Source organism: Furipterus horrens, unplaced genomic scaffold (genome assembly GCF_987537825.1).
Source record: "Furipterus horrens unplaced genomic scaffold, mFurHor1.1.pri manual_scaffold_1, whole genome shotgun sequence".
NCBI lineage: Eukaryota > Metazoa > Chordata > Mammalia > Chiroptera > Furipteridae > Furipterus > Furipterus horrens.
The window spans coordinates 204463942-204487823 of NW_028327171.1; the positions used below are offsets into that span (position 1 = coordinate 204463942).

General features: G+C 55.5%; 1 protein-coding gene across 1 annotated transcript in view; it reads right to left on the reverse strand.

Annotated features, from left to right (window-relative positions):
- Nucleotides 1-463: 463 nt before the first annotated feature.
- Nucleotides 464-23882, reverse strand: part of CFAP65 (cilia and flagella associated protein 65) — a 32963-nt gene continuing 9544 nt past the window's right edge. The window contains 28 exon segments of the mRNA XM_090284097.1: nucleotides 464-587; nucleotides 589-619; nucleotides 742-879; nucleotides 1543-2049; nucleotides 2587-2715; nucleotides 3155-3357; nucleotides 3592-3636; nucleotides 4908-5015; nucleotides 5213-5326; nucleotides 5535-5678; nucleotides 6837-6995; nucleotides 7094-7285; nucleotides 9196-9306; nucleotides 9454-9520; nucleotides 9828-10004; nucleotides 13635-13763; nucleotides 14055-14268; nucleotides 15375-15503; nucleotides 15937-16087; nucleotides 16299-16457; nucleotides 17373-17597; nucleotides 18151-18396; nucleotides 19731-19868; nucleotides 21156-21515; nucleotides 21730-21930; nucleotides 22352-22617; nucleotides 22966-23188; nucleotides 23696-23841. Coding sequence (XP_090140223.1) covers nucleotides 486-587; nucleotides 589-619; nucleotides 742-879; nucleotides 1543-2049; nucleotides 2587-2715; nucleotides 3155-3357; nucleotides 3592-3636; nucleotides 4908-5015; nucleotides 5213-5326; nucleotides 5535-5678; nucleotides 6837-6995; nucleotides 7094-7285; nucleotides 9196-9306; nucleotides 9454-9520; nucleotides 9828-10004; nucleotides 13635-13763; nucleotides 14055-14268; nucleotides 15375-15503; nucleotides 15937-16087; nucleotides 16299-16457; nucleotides 17373-17597; nucleotides 18151-18396; nucleotides 19731-19868; nucleotides 21156-21515; nucleotides 21730-21930; nucleotides 22352-22617; nucleotides 22966-23188; nucleotides 23696-23841 — 4814 coding nt within the window. The 3' untranslated portion in view covers nucleotides 464-485.

Here is a 23882-nt window from a genome sequence, read left to right on the forward strand (position 1 = left end):
TTCTAATCTCATAGCAGAGTCCCGAGAGCCCTGTAGCCGCTGAAAAAGGGTGAGGGCGGAGCCCCCAAGCCCCGGAGCAGGAGTGGCAGAAGGGGGACGTGGAAGGGATGGTCACTTATCCTGCGGCCATCTGCTGCACTGCCCAGATGTGGCGTTCATTTCCTGTCCCCCAGGCTACACTGGGGCCAAGGCCATCCAGGATCCCCCCGAATTGCCCTCCCCTGGCCTGACCAGGTCAAGCGCCCGGGGGCCAGCCTCGAGAACCCTCGCCTAGCTGCGGTGTGGAGTGGAGAGGCGCAACCGCCCAGCCCCTAAGTCTCCAGTAAGTTGCTGTGGTCCAAGTCGGCCGCTCCTGCCATCTGTCCCTCTCAGAGCGCCCACGCAGGTTGCTCCCGCGTCGTCGGGGAAATAAAATAAAGGCAGGTATATATAAAAAAGGCTAGATGCTTTACTGGTGGGATGGTAGAGAGGAGGCCAGACAGAACCTAGGGAAGCAAGTCAGAGGGGCTGGGCCCTGGCGTCCTCAAAGAGTTGGTATGGGGCAGTGCCGCCAGCCGGGGCATCACTGTTTTCTGTGGCTGTAAGGGGCGCCGCCAACAGCAGGTCTGGGGTCAGAATCCTGAAAGATATAAAGCCCCACGTAAGGGTAGGGGCGAGGCTTCGGGCCAAGCCTGCCCGCCCCTGCCACCTCTCGAGCTCCTCCAGCGCCGTCCCCGCAGCGGCTGGCACGGGTGCCCCCACCTGGGAACGCTGAGCGGTGGCAAGGCGATGACGCGCGGCCGGGAGGTGAGCACCACCTCCCCTCGGCTCGCCTCCACCAGGATGTTCTGGATTATGTTCTCCAGCAGCGCCTCCTGCAGGTTGGCGAAAGCCGGGAGCCTGCGGGGGGGCCAGGACACCGTTGTCAGCGCCATCATCCGGCCACCACCTCATCCTCCGCTGGCTTCCTCTGTGCTGTACCGTGCGCCACGTGCTCTGCGTGGATTCTTATTTAACTCCTACCCTCCCAACACTAGGAGGCATCCTCGTTCCAATTTTACAGACTCTTAGGAACCCTGCCCCCCCAAGTTGCCAAATGTGCGCAGCTGGTACAGTGGTGAAATTCGAACCCAGGCAATTGTGGTTCCCAAATCAGGGGGAAAGGCATCCAGCAACCAGAGTGTGCAGAAGGGACTCAGTGAGGCCTAGGGAATCCCAACCCCGACAGAAGGAGACCGGAGCCATCCCAGGGAAAAGTGGTGTAAGAAGAGGTGATACTTCTCTCCTGGTTCTAGAAACCCACTTAGAACTAGAAGACTATAACTACCCTCCTTGAAGTGGTGTGGTGTTGAATGCTAATAGCCAGGTCTTGGAGAAAAAAAAAAAAGCTCAGATCACCATTCTGTAAATGCTCCCACCAGGCCATACACTTCTAACATAGTGTCAGTGAACACTGAGTTGGAAGAGATGCACACAGTGGAGGCCGCCCCAGTATACCATCGGTTTGCAGGATCCTTCTGCACACAGCCCCCTTCAAACCCTCACCTGGATCTGGCTGCTCACCGGCTAATGGCCTCCTTCTTGTCCTGCTCTTGCTCCTCCTTCAATATGACCTTCAGCTGCTGCTGCCACCGCCACTTCAGGGACTCCTGGGACGTAGGCTGCAGCATGGGCTCCATCCCTGTCCAGGTCAACTTCTCTCCCTTCTCTTTTTCCTCCTCTTCCTCCTCCTCCTCCTCCTCCTCCTCCTCCTCCAGCTCCTCCTTGCCTGTCTCCTCTTCTTCCTCCTCTTCCTCCTCCTCCAGCTCTTCTTCTTCCTCTTTATCGTCCTCCTCTGTCTCTTCCTCCTCTTCTTGCTTCCCCAGCCTCTGGTTATCCTCCTTCTGCTCCTTGTCTTCCGCATCCTCCCGGCTATCAGAGGACAGAAACAGGTCTGGTGCTACATGCAGGCTGCTGTCCTGGGCCATGAACCTGGCTGACTGCTCACTCCAGAACTGGCAGAAGTAAGGTATCTGCTCCACCAGGCTTTGGTCCACGGCCTCATGGAAGGTCTTGTCTTCCAGCAGGCCCCTGGGTAGCAGGGAGGAAAAGAAGGTTCTTGCTGAGAGGTCTTGCAGCCCCCTGTGAGGCTTTGGTTTCAGGGTTCCGCACGTGGTGGTTCTTGTCTATTGTATCCACAAACAGGTGCTAGGTCAGGGAGGGAGTCCTGGGTCCATTGCTTCTCTCCCATCCTTCTTTAGAGGTAGGTACCTCCAGACTCCATGGAGTCTTAGAGGTGAACATTTTGTGGTGGGGACAGAGCCAGGGGGTCAGAGTTACATAAATGAGGGGCAGGAACTCTGGAGAGAATGTGAACTGGCTCTAGACCTCATCTACTAGCTGTGCAAAGGCAGAACTCAGGACCCAGCCTTACTGAACCCTCTAGCCGGCTCCATTAGAACTGTGCCATTCTGGAGCAACTGGGGCCAACAATGGAAGGATCTGGTGAGGAAGTATTATTTTTCAGGAAAAGAAGGGCTGGGACTTCAGGGGCTGTGGGTGGACCCAGAGTATACTGGATGGGCTGGAGAGATGTGGCAGGTGAGGGTTCAGGGTGTGGACAGTCACCTGATGATGGCCGTGAGACAGTCAACCAGAAGCTGCTTCTTCTGCTTGGAGACAGGGGTCCACTTGTCAGGGGGTTCTTTCTCAGAAGCCTCTGGGTCTTCACTGATGCACTTCCTCTTTGGCAGCTCCCTGGGGCAGCATGACACTGAGTGGCCTGGGCAAGCCACCATGCTAGGGCTGGGGGCATGAGCAGTGGTGGTGGCCTCACAGTCATGAGGACATAGATGAGTTTGGGGCAGACCCAGCCTTAACCCAAACATGGCGCTACTTACTGCATCTGGGGAACTAAGCCTGACTCTCAGAGTCGGCGCAGGATGTGGAGAGGCTCCAAGTTGGAAAGGAAGGAAGGAGGGATCGGGAGGCTTAGGGGGGGTTCCCCACCTCTATAAAGACCTAAGCAGTAATGGGGGCATCTTGAACCCAGCAATGCCCCATTAACCTTTCCCAGCCCCACTACTGCACCTGCTCCAAGCCCTTAGCAAGGGTGGGGTCTGGGCAGTCCCTCTTCTGGAGTGGAAGAGGGGAGAGAGAGTAGAGGAAGGAGACCCCTCACTCCCTGAGAGTTCACCGGTGCACGAAGTGCCGAGGAAAGTCAGAGAAGAAGTTGGCCAGGAAGTAGTCCATGGCATGGGCACGCGCAGTGAGGCCCAAGTAGAGCATGCCCGGAGTGGGTGGCTGCGGGCATGGCCAGGATGTCTCCTCCTTCGGGATCTTAAGATTCCAGCCAGTGGGCTGGTTGAGAGACTGCTGTTTCTTGATGGGGGGCAGCGTCTTTGGGAAGGGAGAGGCATGGTGGCAGGGGTTTGGGGACTGCGCTTCCATCACCAAAGGATCCCTAGCCTCTCAACCAGTCCTTTTGGGCCACCCAGGAGTATAACTCCACCCATTGGCCCTTTTGTCCCTCCCTTCTAGAAGGCTGGAGCAAGGGTTGGAGGTATCTCTGGGAGCGAGCGTGTACCCCCCCACAAATTATCCAACGACGTGGGCCTAAGCTGATGGCCTTACCTTGTACCTCCTCATGGGTTCACAGGCTGTGCAATATGCCCTTTTCTGTGGAAGCAAGGAGGTGCTGGTCTGGATACAAGAGGTCTAGAGGGACTCTCCTCTTCCTGCCCTGCCTCCTGGCCCACCAAAGGTCTGAAGCCAATGTCAGGACCTGCTGCCCTCTTTGTTTTGCCCAAGTTCTAACTATACCCTTTCCAGAACCTTCCTTAGGGAAGTGCTACCTACAGATGAGGAAGAGCTGGTTATCCTACTGAAGGAAAGAAGAGATGCCACCAAATATGTGTAGGCTGCCCTGGAAGAGCTGTCCTTGTGACTTGGAGCTTTGTGGTTTTGTGTGATATACAAACAGCTTCTCTTATTAAGACTTAACTCAGAAATCCCTTCTTCTGTGGCCTCAAGATATGATTTGCATTCACAGTTGGGCCAGAGCCTCAAAGGGGAGGGATCTCTCACCCTGGGAGTTCAGTGTGGTGGATGTAGAGGCGATTGAGGAATAAGAATCCAAGTATGGGAAGGCTATGAGATTGGGGGAGGAATCAAGACATGCTTTGTCTTGTGTTTATTGTCAGTTTCCCCTGACAAATGCTGGTAGTATGTTCAGTGAATGCCTACTGGGAGCCAGGCACTGTTGCAGGCTCTTTACATGTATTAACTCATTCAATCCTCCCAACAGTGCTACAAGGCAGGTAATATTTTACTCACACTTAAAAATATTTTTAAAACTTTTATTTTTAACCTTCCTAACTTGGGAAATTTCAGATGTATACAAAATTGTAGAGAATGCAACAAAGAATCTTCTATCACCCACCACCCAGCTTCAACAATTAGCAACTTGTAGCCAATCTTGTCTCATTTGCATTACCTTGAATTACCTTGAAGCCAATCCCAGATGTCATATTACACCCATTTTACAACTGAGGGAACTGAGAGGTTAAATACTTGGCTAAGACCACAAAGCTAGAAATCCTCAAACCCAGGGCTCAAAACCCGGCAATTTGTTCCCAGAGCCTACACCTGAAACTACCACACCACCCTGTTCTCCATCAGAAGGTGAGTTCTATCTAGTTTCCCCTGGTCCCCAGTACCTAACACTGAGAAGGCACTTGTTAAGTACTAGCTACATGAAGCAGGGAATGGACAGCCAGCCTCTGTATCCAGAGTCTCTTGGGGAGATGCTATGCTTAGTCTAATGAAAGAAATCTAATCTCTTAGGGCAGGCTGGCCCGTTTTGCATGTAGGACCCCCTGAGATCAATACCTCTGTTCCCTCTGGTAAGGTCATTCAGAAAGATCTGTGTTGTTCAAGGCCCTCCTCACCTTCACTTCCCTATCTGTGATAGTGAACTCGACTTCCTGCCGCGCCTTCTCGTCCTTCCACTCCTGCAGTTCCTTATGGTACTGCAGCAGGAGTTCCTGACGGTACACCTGTGGCCCAGGACAAGGAGAGAGAAGACCAAGGTCTGGGGGGCTTATAGCCAGGCCTTGCCCTGGGCCTGTGCTGTGAGACCCCTACCCTTCCAGGGACTGGCTCTCCCTGGGGGTCTGGGGATCTCATAGCCCACCTCTCCTCCAGGACTGGGAGCTATACCCCATGCCCAGCTTTTCTCTGGGGCTGGTCCTACCTTGCATACCAGGTCCATGCTATAGAAACTGGCATGGACTGAGGTCTTCAGAGTCACCACAAATGGGATCGCCCCTTCTGGAGCCACTTTCCCTCTCATTGGACTCACGGACACCTGTTGATTTGGGGAAGGAGTCTGTGGAACTTCATAGAGATGGGATGGGACAAAATGGAATGGAATGAGATCGAATTGTATGATACTGGATGGGATGGGAGGGGATAGGATGGAATGGGATGGGGTAGGATGGGCTGCGAGGGACAGGATGGGGTAGATCTGGGGCCCTGCTGGAGGTCCAAATTCTGTGAACACAAGGAACTTTTACCTCCCCAAAGTCTAGAGGCTTCAGCTGCCAGACAAAGACAATTGCCTCATTCTTGGAGATGTTGTTGAGGAACAGAAGGCGGCTGCACTTGCTCTGCACAGGAATGTTTCCCAAGGAGACGTGAGACTGGGACAGGAAGACATTCTGTTGGTGGAAACAACGCAACAGCAACTTGGGGAGGTGAAGAAATAATAACCATAGCAACCACTGCTACTTACTGAGCACTTTCAACAGGCCAGGTACCACGGTAGGCAATTCACTTGCCGTTGAATAGCCTCCCAATAGCCCTATGATATAGGTACTACTATTGTCCCCATTTTGCAGACGTGCTGCTAAGGTTCGGAGAGCACACGCATTTTCTCCAAAGATCTCTCACAGGGGCAGCTGGGATAAACCCAGACAGTCTCACTCTGAAGCCTATCATTCTGACCATTAAAAATGGCCTTGGAAAGGCTGAGAGGTCAGAATTTGCTTAGAGATGACAGAGTTAAAGCCAGTGTAGTCTGAGTGCCTGAAGGATGATTGTTCATTAACGGGCGATCAGCTGTTGGCATTGGGACTGGGCACAGAACAGGAGCTGTGTTGTAGGGGTGTCTGGAAATACTGAGGCCGCATAGAAGGGGCACTTTCTCTCTGTCTGGACTGAGTGCCTCCAGGACTGGGACTCTGTCTCTTCTCTGTCCTCCCAGGTCCTCCATAGTGCTCAACCTGCAGTAAGAGTCCAAAAAGGGTAGGAGCGGAAGGGTGGACAGGCCGATGTAGAAGTGGACAGTGACTGGACAGGTGCACAGAAGGATGGATGGAGAAGTGGGTGGGTGGGTGGATAGATACATGGATGAGTAAACAGGCATGTGGGTCAGTGGGCAGATGGAGAGATGGATGGGTCAGACCTCCCAAAACTGAGGAGTATGTGAACTAAAGGTAGTGTTAGTGACCTAGATTTCAGCAAAATCCATCTAGGTCCAGGGGTGGGCTGTTCTGTTTGAAGATAATACCTTAGAGCCCATGGAATGGAAGAGCCTCTTTCCCACCCTCTTGCCATAACCCCATCCACATGCCCAGAGAAGAGGGTGCAGTAGCTTGAGCAGGAACACCTGTGGCCACTAGGTGGCAGGGTAAGCCTCTCGTGGAGCTGGTGCTGCCTCCTGAATCCGAAGGAGGGCTGGTTCCAGGCTTCACGGGAGTCCCTCCATCCTCAGCATCATCTCGTTTCCTTCCAGCCTCCTCATCCCCCTGCCCTGGCCACCCTGGGCCCTCGGGCTCCTCCTAGGCCTCAGGCCTTCCCAGTTCCCTTCCCCCTACCTGTCCAGGAACCATCAGCCTCGAGTGTATGGAGCTGTTGTCCCATGAGGAGATATTATGGAAAGAGGCTGTATTCCCCATGGCGTGGTGGTCATAGCCCACTCCCTGGAATCGGATTACAGCGGAATTCCATCCCAGGATGTGTATGGGCACATCCACCTGAGAAGTCAGGAGGGTGGGGAGAGGGACTGGTCAGAGCAAGGCCTGCTGAAGCCAACTCCAACCCCTGCCCCATGTTAGCCCAGGCTGTTGCTCACTGTGTAGGTCTTGGCCTCAATGGGTGAGAAGAGCCACAAGACCTGAGCGGTTGTGCCTGGCTGGATCTCCCCACGGGGGTTGAGGCAGCAGAAAATGGGGTGATCAAAATTTTTTCCCTGAACCTGCGACAGGACGTTGGTCTGGATCTCATACGTCACGGGCACTGAGCCCCCGTTATACAGCTCGTAAATCTGCAGAGGGCAGGCATAGGGAAACCTCTAAACCGACCCAGGGCAGCCATGCAGAGAGCCCTGGATCCTGTGTCCACTGCAGAAGGGCCAGTTGACTTCCATCGCATCAGTTACAGTCCCAGAGAGCCCCTGGATACCTGATTTCCCCACGGCTTCATCATAAGTACATAGCTTTGTCTTCAAGCCTGTGATATTTCAAGACACTTTGTAATCCTTATTTTATTTCTTCTCACGTTACCTCTGTCAAAGTATAAGGGATTACTGATGCTCGTGCCCTTAGTGTTAGAATTTAGGGAAGAGTCCATCCTGACTCTTCGTTGATTTTTAAGGCTCTGATCCTAATGACCCGTGAGGAAGGTAACTGGTCCCCCAAGATTGACTCCCAAGTTTTGGAATCATAGGACATCCAGGAAGAAACCAGAAATCTGGCCCAATCCCTCCCTCACTTTAGAGATGAGAAAATAGAAGGCAGAGAGAATGAAGAGCTCCTCTGGATCAAGGCCTGGCCCCCTAATCTTTTTCAGAATCTCCTCCTGAATATACTGACTTCATTTCTCTAGCCTGGACCCCCCTTGGGACTTCACACCTGGTACCAGCTTCTACTTGACAACAACCCCTCTTGGCTGTCTCACAGGCACCTCAAACGTGGCCCAAACCAAACTCTTCGCTCTGAAGCCTCTCCCTTCAGTACATGGCACTACACATTCCCAGTAGTTTGAGCTAGGAGTCCAGCACAACCTCAATCCCTCCCTTTCTCTTACTTCCTACATCCAGTCCCCAGCAAGACCCCATGAGTCTACCTCCAAAATGTAAATTAAATCTGTTCACTCCTCTCTCTTCCCACGGCCCTCTTGAAGGTCCAGGCCATTGTCTGTCATCCTCTCGTGAACAGAAGAGAAAGCTTGACCACAGCTGTGGAGTTCGGTCGGAGGCACAGCTGGGTCTGCTGGCTCCGTATCTGAGGGTATGCTGCATTGTCTGTGTTCAGGGCCACGGGAGAGTGCTCTGGTCATTCTGGAAAGCTCTCTGGGGGCACATGCCTCCTTTTTGAGTGTCTGGACCTCTGCAGGGCTTGGCATGCCCAGCCCGAGGTGGGGCTTCTGGGAAGCCAGTGGGAGAGTGGGTGGTATAGAGAAGTTACCAGAGCTTGGGGCTGGGGACCCCCTGTCAGGTCCAGGAGGCCCATTCCTCTGCCCCTAGACCGAGTGGCCGGAGGCCCCTGCCCAGAAACAGAAGAGCTTCTAAATGGTTAGAAGTTTCAGAGCCAGGCAATGTTTGGGAAAATATCATGTCCCCTTCTTGGAAATTTCCAGTGTACACTTTCACAGTAAAGGAACCCCATTCCCTCCAACTAATAAAGAAAATCCTATAGTTTCATGAGAATTCACAGTTTAGATTTTCCACATTCCTGAAAGATGTCCTTCTTAGAGCAGTGATTTTCACACTGTGGCTGAAACATAGTAGTGAGCAGGTCATGAAACCAATTTAGTGGGTCATGTCCAGCATTTAAAAAAAAAAATGGAATATAATTTTTTTGAAAAACATCAGAGTACTTTGCATGTAATAGTGTATGCACTGATTTGTGACTGGTTGCATGTGTATGTAAGTACCAGGTTCTTACTCAAAATATATTAGTGTGGCTCATGGACAAAGAAGTTTGAAGAGCTCTGTGTTAGAGGGGAACACCTTCCTTTGCATGGGAATGAGGCCTGGCAGAGGGCTAAGCACCAGGCACCAGGAAGCTGAAGCCTCTCCCAGTTGCCCAATCTTGGGGTCCAACATGCAGTCCCACCTTTTAGAGCGAGGGCTTCTGGAAGACAGTGTCTTTGTCGCTCTGTGGAGAACTTTGGCAGTTAGACAGAGATCAACATGTAGGCCGCTTGGTGACCAGGATGATGTGGACCACTGACCTGCTGTGGGGGCAGTGTGTCGCCAATCGGGACAGGGACGAACTGGTGGCTGGTGGAGGCGAAGTGCACGTACTTCTGACCCAGCTTCACTGTCACACCTATGAAATTTAGCTAGAAATAGAGAGCTCCTGAGTAGTCCCTGCCTCTGAGAGGAAGTGCAGCACCCAGCAGAGAGATCCAGAACCCAGCTCCCTGGGGGGCATAATTCCCAGCTCCTCTCTTGATTGGTCAAAGACAGGATCAGGGCTGGGGCCTCACCAGGATCTCCCGTCCATAGGACACTTTGAAGAGCACTGGGAGGCGATCAGTGCCAATGAACAGGTGGCTGGAAGGGAGGAGACAAGTCCGGGATGAGTTAGGGAGTCCTGGTACCAGTGGGAGAACAAATTATCATAGCCCTCCTGAGGCTTTGAGCTGGCTAGTCCCTGGGAGCATGTGGAAGCCCCTGAGCTGGGAAAAGGCAAGAAGGGAACTGAACCTCTCCGGCAGGAGGGAAGGCGGGATTCTCCCAGGGTGGTGGTTACTCGGGGTACCCTGGGATCACACAATGCAAGGCCAGGATCCTCCAGGAGTCAGGGGAAAGGAAGGACCTTCAGGACCGGAAGTGAAGGGTGGGCAGTTGGGGGAGGCACCTGTATTTGAACTCCACCACCTGCTCCTGCCCAGGACTCAGGCTCCCAGCCTTGGGGCTGATGGAGAATATGCAGTTGTCCTGCACGCGCATTTGGTGCAGCTCAGTGCTGTCAAACTCTGCTTGCTCTGCCCACAGCTCCAGGTGGATCTGCTGGTCACGTGGAAAGAGGAAGGCCCTGGGAGAGGGATGCAAAGCAGGAGGAGTGAAGCGTCTTAGTCCGAATAGAGAGGCGGGAGCTCTGAGCCCCAGGAGAGCTGGTGGAGGCCTCCTCGGGCCTCCCCTTCATCCCACCATCTGGCAAACTGTCCCATGCATGGCGGGGCAAACGTGGCTGTCGTGGATTCTTACTGCACAATAACTACACAGAAAGTGAAGGCCGGGGCTCCCGCTGGCGGTGCCAGGGTCAAGGAGGTCACCTATTGATGTGGGGCACTTGCAGCTGGCCATTAACCCTAGTGACAAAACTCCAGGGAAGGTCAATTTGAGGCACCTAAGAATGCCAGCAGTGCCAACCAGGGCCCCCGAGAGGGACCGTGTCCAGCCCAGCTTGGGCACAGGACAGAGAACAGATGTCCCAGCAGGACTGGCACTCTGAAATTTGAAGCAAAGCTGGGCACCGATTAATGCCCCTGAAATGCCCGGTGCTATAGGAAAATAGACACTGCACTCTAAAGAGCTGACAAAACAAGTGACAGAGGCCGGGTCCCCAGCTGGGGGTGTGTGAGAGGCAACCACACATGGATGTTTCTCTCCCTCTCTTTCTCCCTCCCTTTTCCTCCCTCTAAAAATAAATAAATAAAATCTTTAAAAAAAAGAAAAGCACAGAGAACAACTAATATTATCCAGTAAAGGAGCAGTTTCATTTCAGGGCCATTCACACAATGGGATATTGCGCAACTATTGAAAAGAATGAACTAGAGCCATGTATTGATCTGTAGTTACCTAAAGGGAATGTTATCGATGTGATGCTGAGGAGAAAGTAATAAGTATAGCGTTGTGCCATTACTGCGAAAAGCAATGAAAGAGAAGCAGAATCACCTTGTAGCTGTCCCTGGGTCTGTATGGTATGTGGGTGCTGAGAGAGGATGCTCTTGTTACCCCAGCAGGATGGGCTTGGAGGGAGACCTGGGGAACTTCTTACTGTTCGTCCATCACCCTTGTATCGGTGGACTTGCTACAGGTGAATAAACTGCTTTTTTCATTTTATCTGGGGGACAGCGATCAGTGGAGATCTTGCTATTTTGGGGTCATCTGGATCATTTTATCACCTCCATTTCCCTCACTGCCCTCACCCAGTCTCCCTCCAAATAACCCCGAGCCCCTTTCCCCTGCCCCTCCTGTAGTGTGCGCCCCACCCCCCAGTCTGGGAACAACAGCAGCCTCCACACCTGTCTCCTGCTTCAAGCTGCTAATCTTTCTCCACCACCCAGGCCAGGGTGGCAGGTCTTGAAAGCAGGTCCTGTCTTTGCCCTTCACCCCTGCTTACAGCCCACCGATGCTCTCAGGGAGAAGTCCAAACTCTCAGCAGGAGAAGGATTCTAGGGCCTAGACCGTGGCCCCAGCCAGCTTCCCAGCTGTGCTCGAGGCCTTTCCCTCCCTCCTTACCAACGGTCCTGTCAGTCACGCTGTGCCCTTTCCTCTGACCCTCGTACATGCCAGGTGCTCTGGTGGAAGGCTCTCTGTAGCCTCTCTCCCTCTCCCAAGGCTGCAGGCCTAGCTTAGCTGCAGCTTTCTCCAGGAAGCCTTTCTGATGTGCCTCACCCTTCCGTGTCCAAAATGGGGTGAAGTGGCCCCCGGTGCTGCATACACGTCTTCCACAGCACCCGCGTCAGCCTGCACCAAAGGGCTTGTCTGCCCAGAGAGCCCTGCTGCATCTCTTCTGAGGGCCAGCCTGGCCCCTGTGCCTGGGAAGCCCCAGGAAAAATGCAGCCAACGACTTAGTGTGCACGAGGGAGCAAACGATGTTAACCAGCCCCAGTAAGGAATCTCCCCTAAATACAAGGTGCCACATCTCGCTGGGCAGCGGTGTGCTCCCTGCTCCCCCCAAGGCTCCCTCATCCTTGGGGTTCTCACTCCATCTACCCTGCCTGCTGCCGCCTCCAGGCCAAGTCCACACTCCCTGTTTCTTGCTGGTCTTGGCAGGAATAAAACCTTCAGTGTATTCTTTATAAGCTCAGCAGAGAGCAGCTAGAATTTTCAAAAATAGCCTTCTAAGGAAGGGAAAGGAAACACAACACGCAAAAAGCCTAGGCGAGTCAGGCCATCCAAGGAAGGCTCCCTGAGCTTGGCATCCTGGAAGAGGCACAGACTGCCTTCCTGAACCTCAAACGACCTCCTGATGGATGGGCCAGTCCGGCAGGCACTCGGCCTGGGTTTCCTCTCGCCTCGGTTTCCAGCAACCTGGACCCTCTCCACGGAGAGTGTGAGCTGGCTTGCTCTTACACAAATACACACATACACACAATCCACCAAAATACCCTGCTCCGTGCCAGGACACAGGCCAGCGCCGCTTTTCCTGCCCCCACCCTGGAGCCCCTGCAGGACCTGGCTCCCGGCCACTCAGAGAGCCCAGTGAATGGCAGCTCTGGAGCTCAAAGAGGGTCCTGGGCCTTCCTCATCGGGCCTGCAGCCCTGCCTGCCAAGCCTCCTCAGTCATTCACGGCCGGAACCCTCAGTTACTCACAGCCCCGGCCCTTCTCAGATAGCAGCTGCCTCAGGAGCCAGCTTCCCCAGCTCCCACCACCACAGGAGGGGCAGGCTAACCCAGAGAGTAAGGAGCAGCCCTGAGGATGCAGCCCCCACCCCCCACCCCCAGACTCTCTGCTCAGGCAGAAAGGTTTCTGAGTTCCCAGGTGCCTGTCCCTGCACATTTTCGATCTCATCCACCCACCGCGACACCGGGCTGGACTCCCCGCTCTCTCCCCCAAGCCTGACCCAGATGGGGCACTTCTCTCTCACCTCTGTGTAGCCAAAGAAAGTTGGAAGTGATTAAAAGGCACTTCACTAGGAAATCAAGGCGCGTGGCAGAGACAGGGAGGAAGAACAAGAAAAAGCCCTGGCGTGGAAACAGGATGTTTACTGGGCACACGTTTGGGCCCCAGTGGGAGGAGAGCCAAGCACAGGAAGGGCCAAGCGTGGCGGGCTCAGGGCTCCAGGCCTGCCCACAGCCCCGGCAGCTTCACGCAGTCATGCCTTCCCCCCCTGACGCCCCCGTGGCAGCAGATCCCGGTCCTCCTCCCCGCCCCCCACCCCAATGTGAGACCCTCTGCTGCCCCCATGCAGGCCCTGTCCCCACTGGACTGGGGCTCTGTCAGGGATGCCCCAGCGCCCAGCACAGTGCCCCTGACAGAAGAGCAGTTCCAAGCCTTGCTGACTAAGCCGTGCAGGCAGGGGCTCCGGAGTGGACTAATCCGGGTTTAAACCTGGCTCTGCTGAGTCCTTAGCCTCCGATCTGGGAAAGAGTCAGCAGAGGAGGATCTTGTCCGGGGTTGATGGGAGGCTTGGAGGAGGAAGGCCTGTGAAGCACAGTGCGTGGCATGTAGCGGATGCTCAGCAGAAGCTTCTTGTTCATTAAGTGTTGAGACGAAAGTGCCCGTCTCCAGCAGGGTGATTCTACCAGTTCTGAGCCTATTGACATGTCTCAGCCAGTGACAGGTTCTGCATCCTGCTGAGTGACCCCAGTCCCACCCTGGCCTCCACACCCCACCCATGGGGTGCCCACTCTCACAGACACCTGGAAGCCAGGTTTACCACCAGCAAGTGGAGGCCTCCAGCACCTGCCTCCCAGGCTCCCAGCCAGCCATACCAGTCCAGGGGCACCACTCCGCTGTTCTTCAGCGCCAGGAGCACCACGGAGGGAGGGGCCTCTATTGGCGCTGCCCCAAAATTGAAGTCGAGCTTCAGAGGGGTGAAGACAGGAGGGATCTGACTTGTGCTGTGCGGAGCAGAGAAGCGGGCTCAGAGACAGGGACAGGAACAGGGACAGGGAATAGGGTGGGGCCCTCCCAGGGTGGCTGGGTCAGCAATCATCTCCCTACAGGTGGGAATTAGAGATTCTGGGACTCAGGCAGGCTGGGCTAGCCCGTCAGATGTCAAGCCAATCGCTGCCTTCTCCAGGCCCCGCCAGGATGGGCAAGAGTTGGCGGGGCTTCGTGCTGAGGGTGTGGACAGAAAGCTCTAAGAACATCCCCAGGCAGGCCCTGATCTTCTCCCAGGCTCCGCTCACCTGTGCCGGGTGGGCACCTTGTAGGTGAGCTCACAGGGGGAGGGGTCGCGCTCCAAGTAGCTGTTGAGCATGTCCAGGGAGAAGAGATGCCACAAGTGTCTCCGCGAGATGCCCTCAGTGCTGCCCACGGAGCAGATGTCCAGGATGGACAGTAAGGGGTACACGGCCGTCAGGAGGACACGACACAGCTCCTGCTTCTCCCCAACCTTGTTATCTGGGGGAAAGGGATGTGGATGAGGAGTGGGGTCCCCTTCTGGCTCTGCTGCAGCGGACCGTGCAGGCCTTCTGGGAAACCTGCCCCGGGACCCTTGTAGGGAGCAGCAGATGCCTCCCAGGCCTTGGAACCTTGGCAATGACAGCCAGACCTTGTCGGATACTGTCACGTACTGGACACGGTCCTAAGTGCTTCACATACACCACTGTATTCAATGTGTACCATATTAGTGTGCAAACTAATTCTTATGAACAGCGTTATGGAAATATAGTTTCTATACCATAAAATTAACCCTTTAACACATACAATTCAGTGTTTTCTCGTACACTCAGAGCTGTACAAACCATCACTGCTATCTAAGTTTAGAACATATTCATCCCCCTCAAAAGGAAACTCAGTACCAAGCAGCTGTCATTCCCCATTCTCCCCTCCCTCCACCCCTGGTAACCCCTAATCTACTTTCTGTTTCTATAAATTTGCCTATTCTGGATGTTTCACATAATCAGAATCATACACTATGTGGCTTTTTGTGATTGGATTCTTTCACTGGATATATTTTCAAGGTTCTTCCACATGGTAACCAGCATCCGCACTTCTTTCCTTTCTCTTGCCTTTGCACCGTTATTATTCCCACTTTGCAGATGTGGACACTGAGGCACGGGGAGGTTAAAGTACTTGCTAAGATTATGTAGCTAATAAGCGCAGGGGGCAGGATCCGGTCGCAGGCAGTCTGGCGCAGGCCCACACTCTGAGTCACTCTTCTGTGCTGCCCTGGACGCCAGCCCCTGGTCCCCGGGCAGGCTGGAGACAACTCCATTCTCCGGAGCAGGAAGCTGAGGCCCAGGGCAGCTGAAGACTTGTCTAAGAGCCCGCAGCAAATCAGCACAGCTCTAAACTCTTCACTCGGAGTCCTCCATGGCTCAGGCATCGCACACGCAGACACCCGCACAGAGATGGCCGGTGGCCAGCCAAAGGCGTACCTAGCGCAGTCACGCTCATTCTGCTGGCGCTGCCTGGGCCCCCTGCACCCCACCCCGACCCCAGTCCTGCTCACACAGCCCTCCCCTTTCCTCCAGCACGGACTCCATGTCAGGGGGCCCAGGTACCTCTGTGGAAGAGGAGAGAGTAGCTGATGGTCCAGGAGTACTGGGACCGGTGGTTGGGACAGGCAGTCAGGCAGATGGTGTCCTGGGACCAGGGCGGCATGCTCCCCTCTGTGCGCTCCAGCTGAAGAGCTGCTCAGGGAGGACCCGGGCAGGGTCAAGAGCAGGGAGGCCCTCGGTACAGGCCAGAGAGACTCTGCCTTGCCTTCTGCTCCTGTCCAGGTACCCTTCCTGGCCAAGCAGAGCCCGGCTACAGAGTAGGCTCTGAGCCGGAAAACAGGGAGCAGAGTCCCTCCTCCCAGACCAAGACAGAGGGGCCCTGTCTTTGTGTCACTGGCACCAGCTAAACACTTTGCTCCACCAAGTAGCCCATGAGGTAGGTGCTGCCAGCCGCCCCATTTTACAGAAGAGGAAGCTGAGGCTCAGAGATGCCCGATGCCACCCATTTAGGGAGTAGAAGCACCAAGGTTTAAGTTCTGCTCTGCCTGCCCCCAAACCCTGGCTGATGAACCAGCCTCAACCAGTGCCCACGTCCCTGGGCCCCCGTCCCAGCCCAGGGCAGTACCGGGGGGGTCGTTGTTGGTGCCCTCGGGGCTGCGTTGCTCCAGGAACAGGCGATAAAAGAGGGTGCAGCTGCTTTCGTTCAGGACGCCCAGCAACCTGGACTGTGTGCTGTTCACCACCACGTTCCCAAAGTCCAGCTCCTTCTCCTTTGCCTGAGGGCCAGAGTCAGCCAGTCGGGGTGGGGGTTTCCCCCCAGCCCTGGCTTTCTCACCCTTGGCCTTAGAGAATCCTCAAGGAAGGGCAAGCCCAGGGATGCAGACCAGGGACCAGAGGGCTCCCATCCCTGCTCTCTGGGAGTAGGGTCCCCCGGGGTGCCCTGGCCCCAAGTACCCCATCCCAACCCACCAGGATTCTCCCACTCACAGAGAGGGTGCTGGTGATTCCCATGCCCACCAGCCGGATCATGTAGTGGGTGGTAGAAGAGGGCTTGGCGTTTGGGGGCAGGCCGGCTTCCCAGACCCACACCCCTACTCGGAACAGGTACTTGGTCTCCTCCAGAGGGCTGAAGGTCCATGTCAGCGTCTGGGGTCACAGAGATTCTGCCTGTGTGGAGGTCTGTGGGAACCCCCTGCCCAGGCTCCTGGCCGTCTGAGGCCCCATTGTAGGCTGTCAGGCTATGGTAGAGTTTGCCTTGTACACCTCGTGTTTGCCTTCTGCACGTTGTATATTATGTTGCTTCCCTAAGCCTCCCAGTCCTTCATCCCCACCAGGCAAGTGGTATTATTTCAGGGCCACATTTTCTGATGACAAACGGGAGTCTCGGAGAATTTGGGTAACTCGCCCATGGTCACATAGCTGGTGAGGGCACGTGCTGGGAGCTGGGGCGTGAATTCTCAAGGCTGACTCCAGAGTCCGTGTGTGTGGCCTCCTGCCTCGCCGATTACTACCCCCACCATGTGTTGGTGCTGGTTAGTGGCCCGTTTGGCCTCTTGACTAGTCTATAGGGCCCTGTCCCAGGACGGGGATTTGCTAGCTTGTGTCCCAGCCTGTGCCCCCCTCCAGACAGCCACTGGGACTGCTAGGAGTCCCTTTTCTCATTCCTAAGTGGGACTTGGCCCCAAGTCCAGCTGCTCCAAACCACCTCCCAGTGATCTCACAGGTTGGGGGACCATGGAGGGAGGGTGGGCTCACACCTGGGGAGTGGCATCAGAAACCTGGTCCAAGTCCCAGCTCTGCATCTCCTAATATTAAATCTTAGTAAATGGATTTTTCTTCTAATTCTTTTTTATAAAATGGGAAGTGATGATCATGGTAACACACCCAGTCATAAGACTGGGGGGGGGGGGTGACTATGGACCGAATGGGAGGTGGCTATGGATCAAGTGGGGATGCACGTAGTAAGCCTGGCCCCCAATAGGCGTGAGTAAGAGATGATGGTGGGGGCAGGGAGGCAGGTACCCTTCCCTCTGGCCCTCGGCAGTGGGGCAGGGAACTCACGAGGCTCTCGTTGGGTTGGATAAGTCCCCGGGCGGGCTGGACAGCCAGCATCTTTTGGTACTGCTGGGAGACCCGCCACTCAAACTGCAGGGGCAGACGCGAAGGATTGCGGAAGGTGAAGAGGCTGGTAGAGGAGCAGCCCACCTGGGTGGGCTTGAAGAAGATGCTTTTGTGGGTGTCCAGCTTCAGCTGCAATGGCTCCTCCCGGCTCTGCATGCTCACCTCCTGGGGCCAGAGGAGGAAAGGCAGTGCCCAGACCTCACCCTGCAGCTCAGGATCCCCTAAATGCCCAGGAAGCTGTGGGCAGGCAGCTTCTGCCCCTTGGAGAGGGCAACCACAGGCCCTCTGCCAGTCTGGGTACCGGCAGCTTCTGTCAAAGGCAGTGAGTGGGTCAGGATGGGCCCAGCAGATGGTTCTTGAAAAGAACTCAGGGGCTGAGAGATGTACAGACCATTTCATGGGCCAGTTATGGGTCCAACACCCTGGACCCTTTCACCAACCTTGCCGCAAACACCTCTCTAGCACCTGCAAATATGCATCTTGTGTTGCCCCGCTCCTTCCTGTGGGACCACTGAACCTCTTTTCTTGTCCCAGCCCCCATGAGGTGAGCAGGCAGGGCCCTGAGGGGTGAGAGAGCTGCTCACAGACTGGCAAAAAGGTCCTCTCCCTGCCATGCCACTTCCTGGCTCAGGAGCAGGCCCTTGGCTCCTTTAAGTGAGCTCTAGAGGCCAACCCCAGAATGTGGCTTTGAAAAGGGCCCCCTGCCGTTGTCTCCTACCTTGAGATACTGGGGGCAAAAATTGAACTGCAAGTAAAAAATGTGCTGCTTCCAGGAGTTGCCCTTGGGGTAGGTACAGATGAGGAAGATCTGGTGGGCCCCAGGGGCCACAAGGCCTGAGCTGGGCCGCAGGGAGATGTCTGAGCTGCTGTTCGGGGCCAGGTTGAAGGTCATCAGCGTGGAGCCTTTATTGGTCAGGAGCAGGCTGCGGTAGGAGGGTTCACTGGGAGACACTGCAGGAAATAGCTGGGGTGTGAGAGAAGAGGGGCCCATGTTCAGACCTGTGTGCCCTTCCACTCCTGATACATACACTCGGAAGTCTTTGTGGGCTTGGATGGGGCTGCCTCCAAGGAGATCCAAGATGCCTCTGTGCATTCCAGCCAATGCCCTGGGAGCCGGGAACAAGGGGAGGCCACAGCTTGGCACCAAGAAATGCTTCTGTCCTCTAGACAGTGAGAGGGAGTGCTCATAGGAGCTGGCCCCAGGAAGCTCGGGCCTCCATGATCTCTGCTCCAGGTTAAGGGGGAGTTCTTTCATTTTAGGGTATCATCAAATCATCTTTTGGAGAACCTGCTTTCAGAGATCCGGGTCCAGAAGCTCTGGGGTAAGCAGTTCCTTCTAGATGATTCTCCTCCAGGTGGCTGAGGAGACCGTCACTTTGAGAGAGTGAAAACCCCGGCAATTTGTTTCCAAACCCTCCTTAAGCATCTAGGGTACGGCCAGCACCAGGCTCGGAGCTGAGCAGGCTACAACGCACAAGGCCTGAAGTCGCCGACCAGGGTGCCCCATCTGGCTGGGCAACAAGTGTGTTGCTCAAGGCAGCAGGGGAGCAACATGGGCCCAGAATGTGCTGGGTGGTGGTAAAGGCCACACACCACTGGAAGGAACTAACCCTGTGCAGTCGGGGAGCAGGGAGGGCTCCGGGAAGGGGTGACCTTGTGCAGAACTGTAGCTGGTGGGAGGAACAGGATCACCCCCAAGCACATTCTCCAAATCGGTGCATTTTTAGCAGCCTGAGGCTAGTGGAATGGATGAAAAGGCTGGCCACAACATTGAAGGAGAAACCAGACCTGGAACTTGGCCTTCTGGCTCCAGATCTGTGCTTTCAAGCCCTCTGTCATCCTGCTGCTCAGACAGGAAAGGCCTGGAGATTATGACCGCCCTGGAAGGGGCTACACCAAGAGGCTGGCTCTGTGACCCATGCAGGTCTGTGTGATCCCCAAGAGCAGGGGCTCATGATGGGGGTCCCACCCCTAATAGGTATCCAGTAAACAGGGCAGACAGATGAAGGAGTTGGAGAGTTTGAAACCAGAGTGTGAGAGGATGAGGGGTTATTTCAGATGTGGCAGGCAAGAACCAGCCATCCAAGCCCCAGACTTTCCCCAGTCCCAGTGGCATGGCCCAAGAGAGAGTCCTTGATGGCCTAGAGCCCCAGGGGCTGGTGGTGGGAGGCTGGGACAGACAGGGAGGATTCTGGAATGCATTTCACAGACCATCAGAGAGGGGAGAAGGATCTGCAGGCCAGGGCAGAAGCCAGGACCTCCCAGTCCCAACTCCCACTGCTGTGGGGCCACACTCACCTTGGGGGCGTCCAGGCAGTACTGCGGGACGTGATGCTCCAAGGCAGCACCATAGCTGTGGCCTCGTGCCCGGAGTGTCAGGCACCAGGAGGGACACACAGTGCAGTTCTCCTCGATATTACTGAAGCTCTGCAGGACCTGCAGCGGGGCCAGATCCATGGACAAGCTCAGAGTCCTGTGTCGGGCCCTGTGCGGCACCCCAGCTTGCCCCCTGCACTGCAGGAATCCTACACTGGGCACAGAAGGGAGGGGCTCCCAACTCATAACAGCCCCTCCTGCTGTCCACAAGGCACCCCCGCACCCCCACTGAGCACGCAGCAACCACTCTTTAATCCTCCCAACAGCCTGAGGACATCCTGTAGGAATGTGCCCAGAGGAGCGCTGGCCAATAGAAATATAATGAGAGCCACAAATGCAAGCCACAGACAAAACTTTAAACTTTCTAACAGCCACATTAAAAAGTGAAACACATGAAATAATTTCAATTACATATTTTACTTAACCTAATAAATCTAAAATCTTGTTTCAACATATAATTGATATATAAGTGATCTGTGAGATATTTTGCATTCTTTTCATGCTAAGTCTTCAAAATCCAGAGGGTCTCCTACCCTTACAGCGCATCTCAACTTAGACTGGTCACATTTCAAGTGCTTGGTGGCCCTCTGTGGCTGTTGGCTGCTGGATAGGACAGTGCAGGGCTAGACATGTAACCTGAAAACCTGAGGGGCTCAGCCTCAGCCGAGGCAGGGGTCCATAACCCCATTCCTCCAGGCTTCCACATTTTACTGCCAAGGTATTAGAACAGAGGCAATTAAAGACTCAGCTGTGGAATGCCTTCTGGAATGTTTGGGCATGACCCCAAGTTTATAGGTCAAAAGACCAGGGCTCAGAGACATTAGGGGGCTTGCCTAGGGACTCTAATCTAGACTGTACTGCTCAACCCTTTTCCCGGCCACCCGGCTGGGAAAGAACAGCAGGGTGGGCAGAGCTGAGAAGGGAGGGAAGGGCAGGACCAGCTGGAGAGGAGGAGAGAGTGATGCACATCTGGGACTGAGGCTGGGCTGGGGTTAGCCTGTGCTCCCAGTTTCCTGGTCAAGGGAAGCTGTGCTAGAAACTCCTCCCCAACACACCTAATTACCTGGGGTAATTCCCACTTCAAGGACTGGAAGAGAAGCCAGGAGCCCTTGCACACAAAAATTTTCCCAAGGGCTTGACCTCAGCTCAGTTCTCCTGAAGAGGGTAGGAGATTATGACTGAATGAGTCATAATCACATAGGCCAAGGAACCACTCAGCCAAGGCAGGCCCTGAGGCTGGGAGAAGACAAACTAGGAAGGCCACTGTCCAGCCAAGAAGACAAGGAGAAGAGCCTGGCATGGAGAGGAGAGATCCTACAGCACCCCGTCCTGTCTGCCTGCACACACCTTATAGAGAGCGAAGGCTTCGAGCTCTACCATGTAGAGGCAGTTTGGGTGAGGCGGCCTGAAGTGTAGGCGCATGGCCATGGACTTGAGCGGGGGCACATCGCAGGTTTCTGGGGTCACCCAGAAGGGGCAGTCAGACCTGTGTGTCCAGACCACAGTGATCTTGCCCTTGGTGTGGTTCATCAGGCACAGTGGGACAGGGTTGGGTTCCTCAGGTCCGGGGCAGGCACCAAAATCCACCTCAAAAGGCTCCATGCTGACGGGAGGAGGGAAGATGGCCAAGTCTCTGGTGCCATCGAAGAAGTACTCAGTCATGGGGGGGATGAGGGGACACTGCAGGGCTGGCATGTCCTCCCAGTCCTGGTGGGGAGAGACGGGTTGGTGGGGGCCTAGCTGCCATTCCTCCTGCATGCCCCTCATCCGTATGTTTCTTTCTGGAAAAAGCTACAAGAACTCCATACAGGTCACCCCCACAGCGCTCTGGGGGCACAGGACTGCCCAAGAACTGCTAGAGAAGGGGGCAGGAACCTGGGAGGGTAGCCTGGCCCCCAGGGCCCAGTGGGGTCCATCGAACCTCCGTGGGAATCACGAGGGCCCCGTCTTTATCCTGCTTCAGCTTCTTCTCGCTCAGCATGAGGCCCAGGATGTCAGGGGGGTAGAGCGTCAGGCCCCGCACCAGGTGTGTGCGGTACCAAGCGAGGTGCTGAGGCCTCAGGATGGCCGGCTTGGTGCTGTCCGAGTGGCAGGTCCCGATCAGGTCCAGGAACAGTGGGTCCTGTGACATTTGTCCATGTGAGGCTAGATTTCAGCCCCGACTCATCACCTTGGCCAGGTGCCAGGCAGTCAGGGCAGAGTCTGAACGATCTTGCCCTGGGCGTGGATTGGGGAGCTCACTTTGAGGCTCCTGGCTCTGCACAGTCACCCTTCTCCCTGGCAACAGCAGCAAAGTCCTTGGGCTGGAGCAGGCAGGGCAGCCCAGGCACACCCACCTAGCTCAGAGTAAACTTCACATGCCTCTGGCCATGTTGTGGCTCCAAAGACCAGGCTGGGGCCCTGGAGGAGACGATCCAGGCAGACAGCCCCAGAAGTTTCAGAATCCAGAGGTGAGCACCAGGCATTGTCATTATCATGGGGCCTCAGATTGACCCCTCCAGCTCCCAGGGAAGCCCCTCTTCGCCTCCTCCCCCACCACTCACCTGATGGTGGATGAGACAGGCCACCCGCCGATAGTAGATGATGGGGTGAGTGGGCTGGAAGGCGCAGAGCAGGGTCAGGGAGGCCCTGCCCACCAGGGTCCCGAAGGTCGGTCTGATGCTGAAGACGCTTTCCTGGCAGTCAATGGCGAACTGGAAGTGAGCCACACAGTCTGATTTGTTCTCAATCCGCAAGGACTGCTCTGAGCACTCTCCGAGGTTGACCCAGCTGAAATTGATGCAGGGGTGCTGCAGGGACACATCAGGACCTGGGCATAGGAGAAGGGGTTCCTGTGAGCAGGTCCTGCCACCTGGGCAGGGCTGGAGGATCAGCCTCCCCAAGGGTGTCTCAGAAAGGGTCCCACGGATGGGAGGGGTTGCTGCCTGGAGACAGAAGGCTGGGCCAGGAAGGCTGGGGGCCCCAGCAGCCTGAGCAGACCTCCAGGTCACCAGGAGTGAGGGCAGGCACATGATCTCCAGGTGTCCTCACTGAGTCCTCACTGAGCCCACCAGGGGGCAGCAGACACCGAGGCTGAAGGGCAAGGAGGCCCTGACTCCAGGCAGGCAAGGAGCATTTCCCAACCCTAAGCGTGGGCTGCTCCTGGGGTTGCCAGTACCTCTACAGAAACCAACGACCTTGAGCAAGGTTTGGGAGGCACAACCAGAGGGTACAACTGACAAGTAGTCAATAGTTTTGACGTCCAAGGTCTCGGGGTGAAAAAACACCGACACGTATTTCTTCTTTCCTGGGAGGACGACGCCGTAGGCTGTGGGGCATGAGAAGGCCTGGTCTTTGGTTGGCATGTCTCGGGCCACTTCAATCCTGAAAGGGGCACTCATCTGTGGGGCCAGGTGAAGACAGGAGGGGTCAGGTCACAGGGTGGGCCAGTTTGTCATTACCAAGGTGCCTCGTTGAGGGGGTGAGGGCAGCTGGCGTCGTCTGGCCTGTGCCTCACTTGTCAGCTTCGGGCATGGGTGACGCTGCCTCCACCAGGAGGGAGGAAGGGGCCACGCCCTGTGCCCTTTACTGGAACCGAACAGAGGGGTGCCTTCCCCCCACCAAAGGCACCATAAACGCTAGCTATGGCTCTACGGTCAGGACAGTCCTGGGGCTGCTCTTAGGATTGATCTGGAGGACTGGGGACACCCTAGCCCAGCCCCCCAGCTGAGGGGACAGGGGGACACTTGTCGGCACATATGTGTATCAACAGACATGAGTTATGTGAGGCCTGGAGCCAAAGGTGTAGAGAGAAAGGGGGGCATTCTGTATAGGGGTGGGATTCAGGAGCACCCAGCCCCGTGGTCCCGAGTCCTGCCCCAAGCCCCGCACAGCCACAGGATGCGTACCGCCGACGGGTTGTACAGCCTGATCTGCCTCTCGGCGGAGCAGCCCACAGCCACAGAGCCGAAGTGCAGCACCTTCTGGAAGCCCTCAACGTCCTGGTCCTCTGGCTGCTTCTGCTTTATGCTCACCAGCAGCTGGGCACACTTGCCTGTGGTGGGGATGGTGGGGTGGAGGCTCCTGGGGAAAAAC